Source organism: Anastrepha obliqua, chromosome 4 (genome assembly GCF_027943255.1).
Source record: "Anastrepha obliqua isolate idAnaObli1 chromosome 4, idAnaObli1_1.0, whole genome shotgun sequence".
NCBI classification, from domain to species: Eukaryota; Metazoa; Arthropoda; class Insecta; order Diptera; family Tephritidae; genus Anastrepha; species Anastrepha obliqua.
The window spans coordinates 70,273,288-70,290,535 of NC_072895.1; the positions used below are offsets into that span (position 1 = coordinate 70,273,288).

The 17,248-nt window shown below is 37.8% G+C and overlaps 1 protein-coding gene across 1 annotated transcript in view; it reads left to right on the forward strand.

Moving 5' to 3' along the window:
- LOC129243736 (nuclear pore membrane glycoprotein 210) overlaps positions 1-17,248 on the forward strand; it is a 128,548-nt gene that overhangs the window by 93,806 nt on the left and 17,494 nt on the right. The window contains exon 22 of the mRNA XM_054880994.1: positions 10,762-10,903. Within this exon, the coding sequence (XP_054736969.1) occupies positions 10,762-10,903 (142 nt within the window). The remainder of the gene's footprint in view (positions 1-10,761; positions 10,904-17,248) is intronic.

Genomic DNA, 17,248 nt, shown 5'->3' on the forward strand with positions numbered 1-17,248 from the left:
CTTTGTAAAATGCCGCGTTTACAGTGCTTCCTGGAGGTACAAACTCCTTGTGGACGATGCCTCGAGAGTCGAAAAAGATGATCAGCACGTTGCTCCAACGATCGCTGCATTTTCGCCACTGCAAAATCCTAACACACTTTTAAAACAGACGCTCCGCGCGGGAAGGCTCATTACTTTTCAATCAAACCCTGTATATAGTATACACATGTATGTATGTTGTATATTACGTTGAAAGAATGAAAGAAGTAAGGAACAAAAATCGTATGCAATGCCATTAAGTTGTCGCTTCGTTTATTTTATAAAATTACTGCAGTTGCTACAAGCGCGGCTGTTTGACTCATCGTACAAACTACACACATATGTAAGTTTATACGAGTATTTGTGCATGTGTAAGGATTCACATTTTATCAATGCAGCAGTAATACTAACAACCAAAAAAGGGGGTTTCGAGTGCATGAATGTTTACCTTCTTCCTTCGCAAGTTTACTTTCTGGTGGCCGCTGTAGTCAAATGTGCTTGTTCATGGTATATCTCGGCTGTTCATTCTTGGGTCGGGGGCTCGAATATTTCATTTGAAAAATGATGCCATTAAAGTTTTCAGAAAGTTGTTTCTACTATGGGTTGCCCCTGGGCAAGCAATGATAAATTTCTGAGTACAATTCGATTGTGAAAAAACTTATTCGGAGATGAAATCAGCATTAGTGTCCCATATGCCACCTTCAACTACTTCTCATAAAATTTATATACATAGATACAATTTGGTGAATGATGGAGTCAAAGTATAGTTTGTGGTATTTCCAGGCTGACATGGTTGAAATAGTAACAGAAGCCACCACCAGGCGTGGACTCTGAGAAAAGAGGGGATATATTCACTATCATTGGCATTCGTATAGGGAGTTAAAGGATATCATATTTATATATTCATATTCAATTGCGCCAGAGTTGCATAAATTATAAATAGAACGAACCGAATTTTGCACGCCATACGTGCTGATCTACACCATGTAAGAGACCGCAGTATCTGGATTTACCGTTTCTGGCTGACCTAACTCAGAAGGTGGATGCCAACTTAAAATGCCTGTTCAGAAACATCAGAGGCACTGCAGTGAGACTTGCAACTATCGATGATACTGTCGTCAAAATCGTCGATGCTTTCACTATCGATGGTTTTCAATAATATCGGTAGTATTGGATTTAAGTTTTATAACTTATATTCTGTAGTAGATTCTACCATCACTCCTCCCTATTTGTGGTTTAAATCTCAAACTCTTCGAAATGATCTTTTATCGGCGCGATGAATAATATCACGACCCACGATCTAAAATACTCATTCAGCATGCTTATTGATCGATGTGCTGAGTTGAAAGGGGACTATTTTAAATTATATCAATCCAGATTATCTAAACAATTTTTTTTCTTTTCTTCAGAACGCAGCTTGTTTTCATTCATAAAGAAATTTGAGTTAAATCTTAAACATTTTCTAAATGCTCACATTACAGGAGTCGGCTTAGAACTATTAACTCTTCGTTGGGCTCCCGGGTCTGGTCAGACTGGCTTTTTCGAGTTTGGATGTGAGTTTAACATATTTCTATTACAGCTAACGACTTGAGTTTGCGGGTAGCTTCCTAAAATGTAATTTTCTGTCGATTTATCGATATAACCTTTTAAAAAGGCTCATCGAGCAAGACGAAAAAAATGCCAGACCTGGGGGCCCAACCGAGGGTTTTAAGAAAGGTGTCCTACGCAGGGTTAAGGATATCTGCCAAAAAATTTTGTTTCATAGTATCAACGTTAATGGAAGCCTTCAGTAGGTGTCATTCCCATGAATATTTAAATTCACTTCGTAATTTCTGTTTCCAGAAAAATTTAATAGTTTTCATAAAGATGCCGTCGAAGCAACATCCCATTCACGAGCGTTTTGTGTAGTTCTATAGAAAAAACTAAAAACTTGACAAAACTTTTGCCGTTAGTTATTTTAAAAGAGAAGGAATTTCAAGATCTACTTTATATAATATAAAAAAATTCGTAAGACTATGATTATCAAAAGAAATTGATTATAACTAAAGGGGGCCTACCCAATGGCCATACAAAGTTAGGTCGCCAAAATACTCCGTCGAACAATTATCCAACGGTCATTCGAAGGTATCACAAGGCTCCGACGTATGACCAATCAGGGACCTTATTCAACTATGCAATAATTTTTCTTAATGCTGGACCACTAGAAAATAGTTTTATTGTAAACTTCTGTGAAGAAATAAAATGAATCATTTTATAAATATAATAACATTAAAAAAAAACAACATAACAGTGTGAGTATATCTCAGAGTAAAAGAAATTCACGAGGAAAATAAGTTGTTTTTTGCTAGTCGGAATTCTTCGATACGGACGTATCATGGTTCTTCTGAAGTCAGATTCGGATTTAAGACGTCAAAAACCTTCGAAAAATTGTGGTTTGGTTCATGGTTCTAAAAAACAATCAAATTTTCGGCCTGCGTTATATTCTTTTTCATATTTTGAAATACCATCGAAAACGACTAATAGACTGTAAAGAAAAAACTATCGTTCACTATCGGTTAGGAAATATTAGCTATAACATCCAATATAAGCGGAAAATTTGTATCCCGAATTTTCGGGATAATTTTAAAGAAATCCCGGGGCTCGTTCCACAAATGGATGGACCTTCAGTTTTAAGCCGACCTCGAACGGCAGATATTTTTTTATGAGGAACTTTTTCATGACAGAAATACACTCGAAGGTTTGCCATTGCCTGCCGACGGGCGACAGCTATTAGCAAAAACTTTGCTGTATGGTATGTCACGCACCAATCCATTCGAGGAAATTAGGTTCGGGACCTATTATCGGTGCAAAATTACATTTAGAATATGTCAGGACATCGCTTTCGCCTTGATGCATACAGATGGAATAGTCCATCGGATTTGCGTCTGGCGAATTCGAAAGCTGTTGGAACATCCATGGTCTACGATCGAAATGTTTGCGTGTTCACGGCTGTAAAGTAGCTTCTAAAACATTTTCCCAATAATAAGTCGCATTCACTTTGACACCAGGCTCGATAAAAACGATTGGAGGGCGTCCATTACTTGCGATGGAAAATTGCTTCGAGTGGCCATACGTAGGCTCTAATTCTCGTATGAGCTTTCGATCAAGTAACGACGATCGTTTTGAGTGTTTATGAACTGCTCAATTGGGAAATTTTTTCATCAGAAAACACTCGCGCAACAACTCCTTTGCTCTTTTGCACCGAACTTTTTTATGCTGGGGTGGAAGATCGTGTGTTTTTTGGAACTTGTAAGCCTTGACCTTGAGCTCTTGTGTCCTGCGATATTTTCAGTTCTTTGGCCGTTTTTCTTCCACTTCGACGTGAATTTCGTTCAAGTCGAGCCTTCACTTTCCGAACCATTTCTGGCGTTGTTGTGGTTTTTTTTGGCCCACCTCCATAGCGTTTTGCAATGCTACCAGTATCATTGTAACGTTTTATAGTTGACCCAGATTATATTATAACTGAAAAGTCTTAATAATTTATACTATTTTACAAAATTTCCACATAGTTACGTAGCGTTTGTTTTAAATTACCAAATTTTTACTTTTTGTTCCTGTATTTAACTGTTTGTTTGGTTGATAGTCAAGTTGCGATCTACGCACTGACCTCAACGCGCATCAATTCAAGGCGTGTTAAATAATGCAGTGGTTTAAGCAACTTAGGTAAACAAATGCAGGTATCACAATGGGCCTTAGTGCCACTGAGGGTCTTGTGTTAAACAAGCAACTGATTAACCTAATCTGACTTTCACAATCTTTTTGCACACGATGATGAGAAAATATTGTCAAAAATCTAGGGGGTTTTGAGGGGCTCCCAACTTCCATTTTATTATGCTAAAATTTATTGGGCTGTGAAGGTCCATACCTTCAAGTTTTCTAAAGACTACACCACACTATTATAAAAATATAAAAAAAGATTTTGTAAAATAGAAATAGTTAAGACTTGGTAATTCGGCGCGATACAATTATTTTTATGTGTGTTTATGTGCTTGATTTAGTTGGAATGTATTGACAGCTCAGCAATGTTAGTCTCGACAGTAGCGCTTAGCGAGCAACCAGCGAACGATTACAAATGACCCAATCAGGAAAAAACAACAACAACAATATATATATATATATATATATGCAATAACGAATGCAATAAGCTGCTGTGCCGATTATACCACTTATTAACATTTTGCCAGCTTTTCTCCTATTCTACGTAAATGTGTACGAATATAACTGTTTGCTATTGCTACGCTGCTAACGCAGGATGTTGTAGAGCATCGCATGATGGGTGCTAAAATGGCACTGTAGTTGTATTTGGCACCGATAGCTTTCAGATAACGAAACATTGATAGCGCAAAGCCCGGCAAAAAAAGAGAAGGCACACATATATTTACACGTCCTTCTTTGTAAAAACAAAAATTTACACGAAAACAGTTTGCTGCCACATTTTGTTGCACGCTATTTGTTGCCATCGCTGTTGAATATTGCTGTTGCTGCTGCTGTTGTTGTTATTGTTGCTCGATCCTTAGCTGGTAGCGTGCAAATAGCGGAAAATAACGGAAATTGTTGCAAATTGAAAAAAGTTAAGCTATACATCAGTGAGAGAATGTGGAATGGTGTACAACTGTTCCCAACAGTGCGTTTGGGCACTGAACACGTTGCCCTTGGTGAAAAGTATTGTTCGTACATTCAACGAGAAGTGAAAAGTCAAATTAATACAATCGCTTGCAGCAACTATAAGAGTCAGACACCCGTTAGAGCGTACTGTTTCGCTGCGACTATCAGCTACAGGCTTCACTCACAAACCTCTCAGCCACTCGTACACCGGAACTGAGTACTATTGCATGTTGAGTTGGGCAATTTCGGCAGAAACATCAAGAATATGAGGATTACTAAGAAAAGCAGCTGTAACTGTACGTTTGGCAGTGGTTGCTCGACTTTTTTTTTTGAAAAATTGCATGGCAGCTTCGGTTTCGTAAAAAAAATTACTTTGCTATCTGCATCGATCGCACTGTTGTTGTATATTATGTATTGGTATCGGTTTTCATCCGAATTTTCGCCTTGCATTATCGTACATCTACAGATATTTCCCATGGCTTTTTGGTGTTGCTGTTGTTATTCAAATTGATAAAAAAAACATAAAAAGTATATCTCAAACTCTTCAAGTAAAGCAGTAAAGGCATGTGGTGTTTTGTTTTTTGTATTTCAAACCTCAGCTTTGACCATTTTGAAATCTGTAATATTTTTCGAGTTTATTTGTAACCTTATCACTATTTTTATATAGGGCTATTAATGTTGTAACAGTATGTATGTATATAACGGGTGATTTTTTAGCTATTATCTTTTTAAATATAATTTACGAACAATTTTGATGGAGTTTTCGGTGATTACTGATTTTGGGAACATACGGGCCGTTTATTGTCATTTATGTCCGTACAACCATCTCTGAAACGTATAAACCATCCATAAACTCTGCCACGAGATAGACAATCATGGTCATAAACTTTTTTCATCCATTCAAATGTTTCGGTAAATATTTTACTGATTTTAAAACAAAATTTGATATTAGCTCTTTGTTCAAAACTCATTTTTGTACCGACGACACAAACATACTGACACTTTAGACGAAATAACTTCGCTTCCATTGAACCGAATGTCACCAAGCTTTCACTGTAAATCAGCTAGGGATATAACTTCCAACGCACTAACTCATTAAAAATATGGCGTCATCAAAATCATTTTTATGACACTGGTCTTGTTTATTTTGGACTTCACCTTGTATATCTAAAAAAAATATATATACAAAAATATATAAAAAATTTATATATTAAAACATATATATATATATATATATACATAAACATATATATACAAAATTAAAAAAAAAAGAAATTAAGAAAAAAAAAAAAATTAAAAAAAAGTTAAAAAAAAAAAAATCTGTGTTAAAAGGTTAAGTAAAGTATTGGAGAAGATTTAATTATTGCCGAATTTTCATCACTACTTTTTCACTATTAAAAACAAATTGGTGATCAAAATTTTGAAAATTGCATGCGCTATCCTATTTTGCATGTGAATAAGAATTTTTTGCTATTTCATCTTATTTTTTTTTTTTTTTCAAAATGCTCCATATTGCGACAAACTCACTTCGACACTACAGTCTATACAGATGGCAGTAAAATGGACTGCGGTGTTGGAGCTATTATATATTCTCACAGACTTAAAATTGAAAAATCTGTGCGTCTTCCTAATACCAGCAGTGTTTTCCAGGCGGAAGTACTGGCGATTGGGGAAGCTTGCAGGCTACTAATCGCAGATTTCTCTTTTAAGGGTAATATCGCTATTCTCTCGGATAGCCAAGCTGCAATCCAGGCACTGGGTGCGGCCACAACAACCTCCAAAGTGGTGGAACAAAGTAGGAATAGCCTCACCATCTTGAGTGAAAACCATAAAGTTACCTTAATCTGGGTCCCGGGACATCGGAACATTGAAGGTAACGAAAAAGCAGATGAACTGGCAAGAGTGGGATCTGCCATGAATAACGCTCTTGCGGAATCGGTACTCACACCATTAGGTGCAGTCAAGAGCACAATTTCCCAAAAATACCTCCGAATCGCTGACTGTAGGTGGAAAGACCAGACGAAATGCAAAATTAGCAGAACGTTATGGCCCAATTACAACCTCAAGCAATCGTCGGCATTAATAAGAATGAAACGACGGGACGTCTGGAGACTAACGGCAGTCATAACTGGCTTTTGGTCTATCGAAGAACAAGCAGCCAAAATGGGTATCCCTCACAATACATACTGTCACAGTTGTAAACAACCGGAGAAAAAGGAGACAATCTTCCATTTCCTCTGTGAATGCCCTGCCCTATGGAAGGACAGACTGTTAACCCTGGGCTTTAACCGCACAGACTGGATATAGTTATGCTGTAAAAAACCATTAAACAAGTTGGCAACGAGGATGTGGCAACAAAATGGCGCGAAAGCGCTAGTTGGATTCTGGAAGAATCACCACTTTAACCAACCAACCAAGCTCCATAGAATCTTCTTAAGTTTTGCTGTTTTTATATTTTGCTTCTACTTATCGCATTGTATCTTCCAAGAATTTCCATCGCAACTTTGTAAGGCAAAGTTTCCTCCTGCAGCGCCTTGTACGGTACAGCGTTTTTATTCACTGTAGAGCAGGGGGAGCTCAAGATGTTACTAATGAAAAATTTACACAATTCAATACAATTATTAGATTTTGAGCGGAAGCGTATCAGACAGTATCTTAACAAATTCACTGCCTTGAAAGAACAATATCGGCTTTGAGAAATATCTGAATACACCTGTATCAGAAGTGTTTTAAGAGTTTGAGAATTTATATGGTTTAAACATAAATGTTGTTGGAATAAATTTTTTTTGTCATAATCTGGAAGATAATTTCATGTCATTTTTTTAATATGATATCCGGCATATGTCCGCCGCGACTTCCAGTTGCATAGTGCATTCGATCAGTTCAATTTTTAACAATTGATTATATTATTTTTAAAAAGTAAATTTACACAATTTGGACACGCTGATCTGGCGTTAAACGATTCATGATGACTTGCCAGACTTTACTGAACAGAAATGTCCACACAGTTTGCCATTCTCAGCTGTCAAACCAGAGTTAACTATGTCGATAGTTCCCATGCAGCTAAAAAGACACCCGATATGTACGACGAGTACGGGGAATATGTACATAAACAGCTCGCTGTGCTGCATTGTTTTCAGCATAAAAGAAACAGGTTTCTGTAAATAAGTAGTTGGAACAAAGAAAGCTATTACTTACCAGATCGTCTTTGTTATTAGTTTACACAACACCTGATCAATTCAGTTGTAAGTTGCGCTTGCAGTGTAATCGCTTGCTGGCTGATTTAATTCAATTTCTTTGTTTTTTCGATACCGTAAAATGGAAATTTTAAATGCGAACAGCAATGAAGGACTATAGTATATCCGCATTGACACCATTCACCGCGCTTTTTGTGTCTTGCTCACTTTTAACACTGGAGCGGCAGTGGTCAATGAGGTGTATACCCTCAGCGGGAATCGTGTGGGAATTTCTTTTGAGAAAAATGAAATGGCAGCACACAGAGAGAAGCAGATGTGGTGGAGCTTCGACAGGGACTTTCATAAAATATCTGAGTAATTTAGCAGCTGTTATGTTTTAAATAATTTTTTATTCGTTGTCCTCGAAGGTTACGTATACGTTACGCCGAACCCTAATGAAGTAAATGCAAAATATAACCGATTTCGGGTGGTCTTTTTGTAGCTAAAATACTTATTCATACCACTGCGCGACAATATTATGGCAAAAGCACACCAGCCCGGACTTCCCCAGTGCAATCAAAATCAAATCTTTTAGCATTAAGGGAGGAGGAGAGTAAAGGGTTGTAAAAATTTAGCGAAATATATTGGGAAGTCTACATAATTTTTTTGTTCAATCAAACGGTGTCTTACAATACTTTCTTTTATACATATTGAGTGCAGTGCTATTCTGGCTTATCTGGCGGTTTTTATGTTGGTAACATGAGGGTTTTGCCTGAGAAGACCTCACTCTACCGACTTTCCTAATTTGTTTTTGAGGGTTAACAAGGCATTTTTAGGTGGAAGTTGGCCTAAAAAGATCTACGATAATATTCACTGTGGAATTTTGTTGTATATATTTTAACCTTCCATTGCGCTCAGACATATATTTGAACGATTTTTTCACTTTCACTGGTTTGAACACAACTTAGGCTGCGACATGAAACATTTAATAGACTGTAAATAAAAATTCGAAATTCAGAAAATATACTCGAAGTATTAACAAAGTAGTAATTTCTCTACTTCGCAGACACTTTTCTTATTCTTGCTGTTTTCGGGTGTGTTTATTTTTGCGACAATTTTTGTTGACATTTTTTAATTTTTCTTTTTCCTACTTTTCTTGTTTTTTTTTGCAATATTTTAATTTATTAAATATTCTTCTAATACGCTTAATATTGCCACTTTCAATTCCACCCTCAGTTCATCCACCACATCGTTTTTAAGTGATTGAATTGTTTTTCTGTCACTTTAATTCCATTCTTAAGTTTATTAGACCGTCTAGGCTTTGATTTTCCCTTATAATACATATGAAAAAAACCCAACCAAAAGAAATTCTCTATAAACTTTTTTAATTGAAAATTTCTTTTGATGACTAGCAATTTATATTTCAATCCACTCCTCAGAAAACTGAATTGGGAGTCAGTCATTGCATTCTCCTCTTGAAACTTTTCACTGTCTTTGCTCATAATTTGTTCTGCTTTATTTGTATAAATTTTTTGGTGTCTCCTTTTTGTTATTCCTTATTCATTATTTAGTTATTCAAATCTTATTTTTATTGTGTCAAGTAAAAGTGATTGATGCAGGCATTTGGTTCGCTTGTTTTATAATTTAATAAGATTAATGTAATCCTCAGACAAATACTTTTCCACCACATTGTTGTGTTAATTTGTGGGTAATTTTATTTCTTTAAGATTTAATTTTTCTTTTTGCTGCAGGGTATTGCATTGATTGGTGATCATTTGTCTTTTTAATTAACTTCAACTGCAAGTTAATGAGCTTGGGTAGGGCCACATTTTTATAGTACAGAATGAGGTAATGTGAATGAAACTGAGTTTTATTGTTTCCGCATGGGTATACATTCGTGATTCATAAAATATAAGTTTAATTATCAAAATATTAGAATAAAAAAGCTGCTAGGGTGCAAGATGTATTCTTACAAAAAATATTATATTTGCCTGGGTTTTGCACAGGCATTTTCGAGTAAGTGGGTTTTAGATCATTTTCTTGTGCATCTACTACTGTAGTCGTTTTTATTTCTTTTTTCCAAACTTGCTGCGGTTATTTATACCGATTGGCGTCAAATCCTTCTGGAATTGGTTCTTCCACACACACCTCTATACTTGGTAGCCAGTCTTGTGTGCTCAAACAAAGACTCTTTTCAGTGGAAAATCATTGCTTATACGTATGAAATATCCAATACAACATAGTATTAATTTATTAGGGAAAAGTAATTAGACGATCGAGCATATGAGCAGAACAGTAAAATTCTTTGAGCTTTATGGTAAATTCGTTTACTATTTTCACATGGTTATGTAATCTAAATGGTTACTTCTGCTTCTTCTTGATTTTCTACTAGTCCAAGCACTACTTCAGTCAAATTCGGTATTAGCTGATAGGCGAAAACTTGCAGCATTGTTTTGAAAAAAATGGAAGATTTGCATGTGGTTCTGCGGCCTAAAATCAATCGCAAGAGTTATAATTTTTGCAAATGACACTATTTTGCACTACTTTGTATAAGTATATACAACAAAATAAGGTGATGAGTTAGTTTCTGTAAAATCAAACTTCGACAGTCTCGTCATTTAATAGCCAAACTTTGTGTTAAAGATATTTCTTCATATTTTCGTCTAGTATAATAAAAATATTTCAAATATAGGTATTTAAATATCGTATTATATTTTAAATTACATAATTATTTATGAAAAAATATTATGATCAAAATTAAACCATGACACTTTAAACTTAAAAAAATAAAAAAAAAGACATACAGTTACAAAATACCGCATACCTGCTTCCAAAATTTACCTTTGTTTTTTTATTTGGTTTTTCTTTTAAGCCTTTTCTGCTTACCGTATAATCAATATTTCCGCTTTGCTTTTATTTTCAGATACCCATTCTTGGCGCCAATACTTTGCTGCAAACTTGCTCCACACAACCGTTCAGCAATTCATCATCGTTTTTCGTGAAAGTTATATCGAATGTTGGGCTCATAGTCACGGCGCTGGTCGTGTTGGGATTCACTGTTTGGCGTAAGTTTTGCTAATGCTCGAGCGGCTTTCATTACACTACAGGACATACATATTTAAACATTATGCTCTGGGTGAAATTACGTTGTTGGTGTTTTCTTTTTTTTTGTGCCAAGTTAAAGTTTTCTTTAAAACTTTCTATTAGTTAAAGTTTTTGTTTTACTTAGTTAAATAATATTAAATTTTCCGGTTGAGGCTTTTTATGGTGTTTTTGGCAAGCCAGCTAATGGAAAGTTTTAGAAATTGGCATTTTAGTTACAAATTAACAATTTAGCATATCTACATTGAGCAATACAAAATTGAGTACAGGAAGTAACGAATTTTTTTAGCCTTTTAAAATATATTTTCAAATATTATGAGCCGGATCTCACCTTTTGGTCGTACTAAATAAAAGATGAACCATTGGTATATATAATGGCGCTTACACCCTTTTATTGGGTGTTTGGGCGAGCTGCTCCTATTGTTTGTGGTGTGGGTCTTGATGTTGCCCCACAAATGGAGGGGCCTACAGTGTTCAGCCGACTCCGAACGTCAATTGGTGGAGGAGCAGTTGGGAGGAGTTTTTTATGGCGGAAGTACACTCGGAGATTTGCCATTGCCTGCCGAGAGGCGACAGTTATTAGAAAAAACTTTGTCTATCATTTTGTGTTTCATGCCCGGTGACTTGAACCATGGCACATCCGAACGGTATTCACGCACCAACCTATTTGGCTACGGTGGCCATTGGTAAGTGCAGGAAAAAAGGTGTTTCGTTATTGAACCGACTGCCTACGGCGAAGAAGAGCTAAAATATTTGTGCTTCCATCAAATTGGGCATTCAACGTACTCCTGAATTCTTAACGAGTGCACTTACGAGCATTCGCAGGGTATTGCTTATTAGGAAGACGGTGGTGAAACGTTGGAACACATTATTTGTGAATTGGTCTACTAAGTTGGCACCCAAAATACGCAACTGAAAGCCAATGGAGGATTGCTTATAGCATTCGCGGTCCTAAAAAATGTTATAAAAATACTTAATTGGCGCGATAACCGCTTACGCGATTTTGGCCGAGTTTAACAAAGCGCGCCAGTCGTTTCTTTCTCGTGCTAACCGGCGCCAATTGGATACACCAAGTGAAGCCAAGTCCGCTTCCACCTGATCTTTCCAACATAGAGGAGGCCTTCCTCTTCCTCTACTACCACCAGCTGGTACCGCATCGAATACTTTCAAAGCCGGAGCGTTTGTATCCATTCCGACGACATGACCCAGCCAACGTAGCCGCTGGATCTTTATTCGCTGCGCTATGTCTATGTCGTCGTAAAGCGCATACAGCTCATCGTTCCATCGTCTGCGATATCCGCCGTTGCCAGCGTGCAAATGTCCAAAAATCTTCCGCAGAATCTTTCTCTCAAATACTCCAAGCGTCGCTTCATCGGATGTTGTCATCGTCCAAGCTTCTGAGCCATACATTAGGACGGGCATGAGGGGAGTCTTGTAGAGTGTTAGTTTTTCGTTAGTTCGTCGAGAGAGTTGCCTACTTAGTCCAAAGTAGCACTTGTTGGCAAGAGAGATTCTACGCAAGGCTGACATTATTATCGGTGTTAATGCTGGTTCCTAAATAAACGAAGTCCTTTACAACCTCGAAATTATAACTGTCAACAGTGACGTGGGTGCCAATACGCGAGTGCGCCGACTGTTTGTTTGATGACAGGAGGTACTCGCATTGTCCTCGTTCACCACCAAACCCATTCGCTTTGCCTCTTTATCCAGTTTAGAGAAGGCAGAACTAACAGCGCGGTTGTTAAGGCCGATGATGTCAATATCATCGGCATACGCCAACAATTGTACGCTCTTATAAAAAATTGTGCCTGAGCGATTAAGTTCTGCGGCTCGTACGATGCTCTCCAACATCAGGTTAAAGAAGTCACACGACAGCGAGTCACCCTGTCTGAAACCTCGTTTGGTATCAAACGGCTCGGAGAGGTCCTTCCCAATTCTGACTGTGCTGCTGGTGTTGAGCAAGGCCATCTTGCATAGCCGTATTAGTTTTGCGGGGATACGAAATTCAGACATTGCGGCCTACAAGTAACTCCTTTTCGTTCTGTCGAATGCAGCTTTGAAATCGACGAAAAGATGGTGTATATCGATTCTCTAAGATTTGGCGTATTGTAAATATTTGGTCGATGGCAGATTTTCCAGGTCTAAAGCCACACTGATAAGGTGCAATCACTTGGTTGATCATGGTCGCGTTGTGGAACGACAATTCCGTCGCCAACGATTGGGGTATGGGGATCTTCACACTCTTTGTGACATGCGCAGCTGTCACTGTTTAACAGGTTCGAGAAGTGTTCCCTCCATAATTTAAGATTGCTCTGTACGTCAGTCACCAGATTGCCGTCTTTGTTCTTACAGGAAAACGCCCCGGTCTTAAAACCTTCTGTAAGCCGCCGAACTTTCTGGTCGAATTTTCGGGCGTTGTTCCTATTGGCCAGAATCTCAAGCTCTTCGCACTCATGTATTTCGGCCTTTCGTTTCTTTTTTCGGATAATACGTCTCTCTTCCTTTTTTCGCTCTCGGTAGCGATCCCACATGGTTCGCGTTGCGCCCGATCGCAGTGTGGCTCTATAGACAGCATCTTTTCTTTCTGGGGCAGCATGACATTCCTCGTCGTACCAACTGTTTTTTCGGGCTCGCCAGAATCCGATCTCTTCTTCGGCGGCGGTATGTAGAGAACGAGAAATGTTGCTCCATTGCTCGGGCATGCCGGTTTGTTGGGCAGTACTCTGTGAGAGCAGGAGTGAGAGTCGAGTGGCGAATCTTCTGGCTGTCTGTTGTGATTGCAGCTTTTCTATGCTGAAAATTCTTTGCGTAGGCAGATGTACGTTTTTTGCTGCACAGAGACGTGTGCGCAGTTTGACTGCAACAAGGTAATGATCCCAGTCGATGTTGGGTCCTCGGATCGTACGTGCTTCTAATACACTAGAAGCATGTCTTCCATCTATCAAAACATGATCGATTTGGTTTCGCGTTTTCATTCAGTACTAGCAAAGCCAAAAACCCAGACTGCTTTGCTGTGCTATCAAAAGGTATAATTTGTGAATTCGCTTGAACGGGAATTAAATAAAATAACTGGAAAGATTGTTCTTTTACCATCCTTAAAAAACAGAAGATTGCTATATTTGCTGAAACCCAGAGTTTGTCTACCCACTGAATGCCTTGTAAGAGCAATCAGCTGAATTAGAATGTAATAATTATTGTACGCTGTCTGTTGTTGGCAAAGTTTGTTGGTGTCGTTTACATAAAAAAATGAGTTTTCAAAACCGCTTAATAACATGTAAATGTAGTCATTTTATCGCTTTTAAATTCAAAATTTCCGTTTGAGTTCACTTCAACGTACATTTGCGAACTTTGCATACCTTTTTTGTCGCACTTCGGCATACTCAGTGCACACATAGTTGTTGCTTATCGGTTGCTACTTCATTTCGCTGCGCTTGTTTTCCTCTATCACCAGGGCTCATCTATTTTCTGGTTTGTTTTTTGTGTTTGGTTATATACCGACCCCCATCAAAATATCTAACTTCATCGGCAACGCGCCGTTGGTAAATTAAGCCAACTGTCGATAACAATTTTGACATTCAAAAGCTTTACTGCTATTATTATCAGTAATGCTCTCCGACTTAGTGCCATGCAACAGCCAGCTACTAGTTGGGCAGAGATGCCAACATTTTAAGCCATGCAAAAAGTGCAACTTATTAACGAGAAAACAGTGGCTACGAAATTGTTAGGAAAAACCGCAAAACATGGGTATTGGCGTGGTGGGTTTTGAGGGTAGTGAGAGTAGTGAGCTACCTAGTGAGACCGCTTTATCGTTTTTAGCGTTGTTATACTGTCTACTTTTTGGTTGCGTAACCAATTAACTTGGCACGTGCAATACTACGCAATGAATTCTATGTTCGTTCCAGGTTCAGTGTTGTTTTTGCATATTAAATACTCACATACATATATATGCATTTATATATCGGCGATGAATTCCTTCGTGTGCGTGTTTGTGAGCCACAGGGCGCCCAGCATATGGTGTAAGTCAACTGAATTCATGGCATAACAAACATATGCCCATATGTACATAAACAGACACACGCAACCAACCGCTTAAGCAAAAGTATTTTCTAAAACCGATGAACAATTTTGCCAAAACTACGCAAGCTTTTTTGCACATTAATTGGAACATTTGTATCTATATCTGTACGAGAATGTTTGTATGTGGACACAGGATGCAGAACGCAGATGTAGAACTAGTAGCGGTAATACCATGTCAAAGCTTTTGTGAGTTCCCTCTACGCTTTTGGTGCGCACCTGTGGCTGCAGCTACCTGGATTTTCACTACTCCCAGCCCAATCCACTCCAGCATGTGCCAGCTGGGGTATTTCCAGAGAGCTGCCATCAATGGTCACAGAAAATGTTCAAATCAACGAAAATGCCTCCGTAGCACCTATATACGAGTACCTACATAAAATTCAAATAAACGTTTTTCTTTAATAAATATTGACCTGTTGGGTCTCTCTTTATTTACATTTTTTTTATTAAATTGCTTTTGTTCTTAAAAGGAATTTTGTTACATAACTTTAACATTTCTTTTTACAATTCTCTAAATTATAATTTTATGAAAAATGTTTTCTAATAGCGGTCGCCCCTCGGCAGGCCATGGCAAATCTCCGAGTGTATTCTGCCATGAAAAAGCTCTTCATTAAAACGATTTTCCGTTCGGAGTGGGCTTAAAATTCTACGTCCCTCCATTTGTGGAACAACATCAAGACGGACGCACATCACAAACAGGAGCACGAGCTCGGCTAAACACCTAACAGAAGTGTACGTGCCAATTATTTTTTAATGTGGGACTTTTTATTTTTAATATTCATTATTTTTTGTCTTCTCTACATAATCACCATTAACTTCAATACATTTTTTTAATCTGTAAATCTACTGTCAGTGCTCAAAATCGCGTTTTGCAGCTTCTTAAGTGCAGCCTTAACCTCATTTATTATCTCTTCATTGCTACCAAAGACTTATTTTCAAATTTTTTGAATTTTTGGAAATAATGAATTCCGTCAAAGCCAAAAAGCACAATGAAGTTACTTATCATTTCAGTTGTGAGAGCTAACGCATTAACGCTAGAGGCGGTATTCCTCGTTTTTTCTATTTTCAAGTAAAAATTTGGCCACTTTTGGTAAGTAGTTTTCAGTATATCATTTCGCAGTTTCTACCTGAGAAGAATTTAACGGAATAACTTGAATAGAAATGTTTGCGCTGGGGAAGTAAACTGAGTTCATCACTTTTGTTACTGATTTTTGCTGCTCAGGTGGACTTGCTCCGTTCGGGCACCATACTATAGACCGCTGTTTGGTTTCTGGGTCATACTTAAAAATACCAATATTCGTCACCTGTTACGGTCATGTTAAAGTTGCTATACTACTCTCTACTTTCGAATTTACGTAAACAATTCAAATCTTATTCAAAATTCGAGCAGATTTCTTTGTTGTAAGTCATTACGCAATATTCGCGATACTGCCGTAGCATTCAAGCCCAATTCACCATATATCATTTCCTGTGTTGTGAGTGGGTCTACGCCAATTTTTCGCTTCACTAGGGCAACATTTATCTCGTCGGTCGACGATGTTGGCCGTCCTTCCCAAGACTCGTGCTCCACAGAAAAACGTCCAGTGTGGAATTTTTCGTCTCAAGATTTACAAAGCTGGCGTGTGGTAGAATTAACAGCATTTCAACCTGGAACAGAGATGAACCGAGGTGGTTTCGCCGCGAAACGATAGGTTTGGGGTTGCCTTAAAAACTACAACTTTTGACCACGGTTAGATCAAAGTCAAACAAAATATAGATATGGAGAGTTCGTTTTGTAGCAGCTGTCTGAAGGATCTCGTTACACCTACTAAATTAGGACCTGACGTCTTTCATTTCTTACTTATTTTTCTCTATTTTTATCCTTACAACGGTATCCCAAGGACGAACTTTGGATTTCTCGTCCAGCTAGGTCCTCGCAGGGGTAATCACTTAACCTAACCTAACTTAGTGTTTCCAAAATTGTTTAAAGAGCGCACGCTCAATGTTGGAAATGCCCATAAACATACACAGTACATACATATGTACTTATAGTTGACGGGTAGGTGTGCTTTCGAATTTACACTTTACTAAACAGCCTGTTGTTTGGGTTCACCTACTCTTTGTACTATTTTGTTTTCGATTTTCACCGCCATTTGCTACCTTTTTGTATTGTATTTTTTTGTTTTGTTTTTTGTTTTTGAAATTTGTTTTTTGGTTTCAAATTGCAATTCAATTTGCTTATTTTTCTGTTTGTG